This window comes from Lygodium microphyllum, chromosome 26 (assembly GCF_053477565.2).
Source record: "Lygodium microphyllum isolate KBCC chromosome 26, Lygodium_microphyllum_v1.1.10, whole genome shotgun sequence".
Classification (NCBI taxonomy): domain Eukaryota; kingdom Viridiplantae; phylum Streptophyta; class Polypodiopsida; order Schizaeales; family Lygodiaceae; genus Lygodium; species Lygodium microphyllum.
In genome coordinates this window covers 76,811,413-76,816,066 of record NC_141160.1, presented here as the reverse complement: position 1 = coordinate 76,816,066, position 4,654 = coordinate 76,811,413, and the positions used below count along the sequence as shown (strand labels likewise).

Below are 4,654 nucleotides of genomic sequence, written 5' to 3'. Positions count from 1 at the left end.
CAAAAGATTCCATTTGTATATGCACTCACTGGAGCAAAAATCACAATAAATACAACTATGAGAGTTTCCTAGGAAATTTCACCCTTACATAATGTTCCCCATTGCAGAATTTGTTAACTAAATCAATAGTCAACCATGTTGTCTTTTATGAACACACCAAAGGGGCATCTACTAGGAAACAAGTACAGTGGATAATACTAATTTATAGGCAAAACTCATGGCAATATGATTCTTCTTTTTCTAGAAGGGAATTGACCTCCAATAGGCTATGAAGAGGTCAAGATTATCACTCTGATAAATATATCAAGATAGATAGTAGTTCCAACATTCCCTTTGTCAGGAGGAAAGTTGAAGACTATGATAGAAAACTTCTTTTTGGTCTTGTTTTTTTTTCCTCTTCAGCTCAGCCCATCTAGTAGCTCATGTTGGCTTGGTGGCATTGGTCTATCTAGTCAAATTGGGTTTGGGTGCTAGAAAAGAAACACATTCTAGTTTTTTGACATCTCACTTGGAGGAGCAAGGGCATGTGCCTAGGAGATACAAGTCACGAATGTGCAAGAACTTTGAGACTCTAGAAGGCTACCACTTTGGTGATAAATGCCATTTTGCACATGGTGTTAAGGAGCTTGGAAAGCCTGATGAAGCCCTATACACCACTGAATGGAGTGTAGATTCAACATATGGCAGAAACATTGTGAGTCCCTTTGGAAGTCACCTTATTGCAAGGGGCAATCACGAGCCTACTCCTCCTAGTGTTTCAATCAAGAGCTATTTGGAACCAACTCCACCCGGTGTAGGAGCTATAGCTACATTTGGTGCAATTTCAATAGCCAAGATAAGTGTAGATGCGTCCCTTGTAGGTCTGATTATTGGGAAAGCTATGGTGATTCAAGTCATGCAAAGAGAGGGACCTTACCACATGAAGATCAAGATATGCTTTCAGATCATCCTATAACCTCTCCATTATTAGTGCAAATTTTTTAATTATATAGGTTGAGATAATTGTATTTCACTATATCACTCATTGTTCTCTCCTAGGTCTTCTAGAAGATAGTTGGCTGCCAAGGGCTCATTTCTATCACAAGCAAGGTAGGCTTCTATCACACGTGCTTTATCCTAGTTTCAAGTTGTTTCAATAGCTACTCTTTCTTTAGGAGTGACATTGATTGTTTGAGGAATTGCTTCAATAAGATGACCAAGGATCTCACCAGCACCTGTAGAATTTTTTATGATCCATATCTACAGTTGACATGCCTTTAGAAGGATGGCTTTAGCTGCGCAATGTTGATGCAATGTTATTTGTGGAAATTTTACTAGTTAGTTGTTGTTATGCGTGGTTGTTGAGGGAGCAATAGTAGTAGAATTGAGTTAAGTAGCTCCAAGGGTCAATGGTGCATTTGATGTTTTCAATGTTACTGTCATATGACCATTAGAGCCTAGATATTTTGGAGTTAGTCCTTTAAAAAAATGGGGAATGATTGTTGTGAGACTTATCCTTTTGGAAGGCACAAGATATATTGGTGAGATCATTCAATTTTGGGCCAAGAATCTCCTTGGATACCACAATAGATTTTTGAGTTAAGCATGTTGACAAGGTTTCATATAGTGGAAACTTCTTTGGTTGCTGGAGTACAAGTGGCATCATGTTGCATATACTAGAAACTTCTTTGGTTGCTGGAATTATTTGATGGGGGTGGCATATACTAGGAACTTCTCTGACAAAAAAAAAAGTACTTAACAAGCATAACAGAAACAAGGGAAACTCTCAATAGTTATCAAGAAAATTGTTCCAAGCTGTAGCATCTGTTGAGATGGCAAACAAACTGCATGTACTATATGCTTATAAAAAATTACATCCTCCTGGAAGTTTTATAGATATGCCTTTTCATAGTAACTGTTGTATTAGGCATCAAAAGCACAAATTATTACAACAAAAACATCATAATACACAGAGGATCTTCATTGCTTATAGCACTTGGTATAAGATCTTGGAACCAACAACACCCTGACAACAAGGCTATGATCCCTTTGATGATGATCATGATATTTGTGGGCATGGTTTTTACATGATTGGATCCTCCTTTTCTTTTTGTTGTAGTAGTAAGCTCGACAATAGCTAAAGGTGCTAGCATTAATTCTTTGGTATTACAATAGTAGTAGAAGCAGTAATAGTAGATTGAGGTATTCATCTTTGGAATGAGCAGCATGACTATGATCTCTAGCATGGTTGATTCATCATTATGGGGTCAAACAATAACACTAATTTGACAACATATCATCAAACCATATTATGCAGGATTAGTGGCATCAAATTTGTAAATGACATGAAATAATGATATTGGTTGCCAATCACTTGCACATGCATAATGCATTCAAGGATGAAGTTTATCAACTAAGGTAGTATGTTGTCAACACTTAATTCTTGTGCACATCACTTGACTCTCATTCATATTTACGACATTGTAAATGAGGAAGGAGAAAATAAAAAGAAATTTTGATAGCTTTATGTATTAGAGGCATGCCACATAGGCTTACTTTTTCTATTTTTTATTGACAACACTTGATCTCCTTTCAAGACATACTATATCATTAGGGACAATATTTAAAAAAGGGCCCTTTTATATCATCTTTAATTTGAAAAAAGTTGAAAACTTGTGAAGGATAGCTAGCATTCATAGTAAATATATCTTATTAGAAATATTTTAGAAGTAGAAAGCTCGACAACTTATTCTCACAAGTTACTACCATCCCATTAGAACTTGATTGTTTGATATACTAATGTATTTCCCACATTTTCTATTACAAATGGCATGGCACTCTTTATAGGCCCTTCACTTTGGTCCTAATGAGATGATAGACAAATCATTCATGACATAAAAAAACAACACACAACATGTTTTAAAAAAATATGCCTAGGATACATGAATAATGAGGAAGTGGGATATTTCAACTCTTAGGGATAGCTTGTAACTTATGCTAACTTTTGCACTTTTAGCTCTCATAGGTAATGCTACTTTCTACACATCATAATAGAAAACTACCTATACACATTAAAGAAGGGTGTGAAATACCTTTGACATGCAAGTTAATGATTTTTTTACATTGTTATATGTAGCCAAGCATGCCATTGTAATAGGAATTATACCTAAATCATTTTTCATAGGATGTGTCACTTTCTTCTTTCCAAAATTGAGATTGCATGATCCCACAAAATCAAAAGAAAAATATAGTATAGATTAGTTTGACTTTATGACCAAGGCTAAAATATTATGAGAATCACATATTTGCAAATGATATGAAAATTTTGAAGGTGTACTTATATATTGATAATATAGTTGGCTCACTAGTTATACATGTCCTAGCTACTACAAAATGGTTCAATATATAAAACACCCATGTGAAAGGTGTATTTATGACTCTTCAAATGATCCAAAAGAGATCACGATGTGCAACTTAAGAAAAATGTAAAGAAATAAAAAGTTGCAAAATGATGATGATAAGGGAAAGGAAAAGGAATAGATATTTTAGAACATAAGAACCTCCTTTTGAGTTGATGCAACTTTCCTAATTGAAATATAGTATTGTAATTTTTAAAGTAGTAGTGCACATACTTACTACAGTGTATTACAAACCTTAAAAATTGCAAACCTTGGCAAAACTATTGGAATGGGCAAATGTATACTTTGTTACAATAAATCTACATCCATCTAAGCATTTTAAATTTAAGATGATTAGTATTTGTGAATTAATTGTTTCCCATCTTCAAATCAAAACATTTAAAAAAATCTAATCATTGATGCTAGAAGTTTTTTTCTCACTTGATTCACATGGTAACTTCTCATGCATCTAAGATTAAATATTTTCCAAGATGGGCAAGATAGATTTAGTTCAAAACAATAATATACTTTGAATTATGTGTCACCATGATTGGCCAACAAGCAAAAAGCACATCATTAAAGTTCCAATTTTCTGGCAAAAGTGTCAAGGGAGAAATAAAAGTGGAATCTTTGTGTGTGTGTGAACATGTGTACATGCCCAAGGGATAACTTGAGATCTATTGGGGTAATCAACATGTTTTATGTTCCTATTAGAGTACTTGCCCAACAAGCAATAAACCATTTCTTGTCAACTTTACAATTTTTTTGCTTCTTGGCATAGCAAAAAATGTGAATGCGAGACAGAATCACAAATGTTTAAAAAGTCTAGTTTTTGAACTACTTCTATAGAAGTGAAGATGTGGCATGCACTTTACCAAGACAAAATGATTAAAAAAACATCTTTAGAATTGATGAGAGATAAACAGATTATCTCACAATTATGGGGTCTTTGTCCTTGTCAAGACAATAAAGGATGATATCTATTACTTATTTAGTTTATTCTACCTCAAGCAACACCTCCAATAGACAAAAGTTTAAGAAGGAAAACCTTAAACATTCAAATTGTGTTATTTTAAGCAACACCTCCAAATACTAAAGTTTAAAGAGAAAAGCATTTGGAACTTGTCTTTCAACAAGAAGCATGAAGTGATTGGTAATGAATAAAGAGGAATCTTCTTTACGGTGTTTCACATGGTGAATTTGGTCTTCCAAATATGGAGGATAGTCTTCAACATCCAATACATCATTATGATCATGCATCCTTCGATTGAGCAACT

General features: G+C 34.1%; 1 protein-coding gene across 1 annotated transcript; it reads left to right on the top strand.

Annotated features, from left to right (window-relative positions):
- Positions 1–550: 550 nt before the first annotated feature.
- Positions 551–955, top strand: LOC148013439 (zinc finger CCCH domain-containing protein 31-like). Its single transcript, XM_087667893.1, has one exon. It carries the CDS (start codon positions 551–553, stop codon positions 953–955), a length of 405 nt encoding a protein of 134 aa, XP_087524019.1.
- Positions 956–4,654: the final 3,699 nt, after the last annotated feature.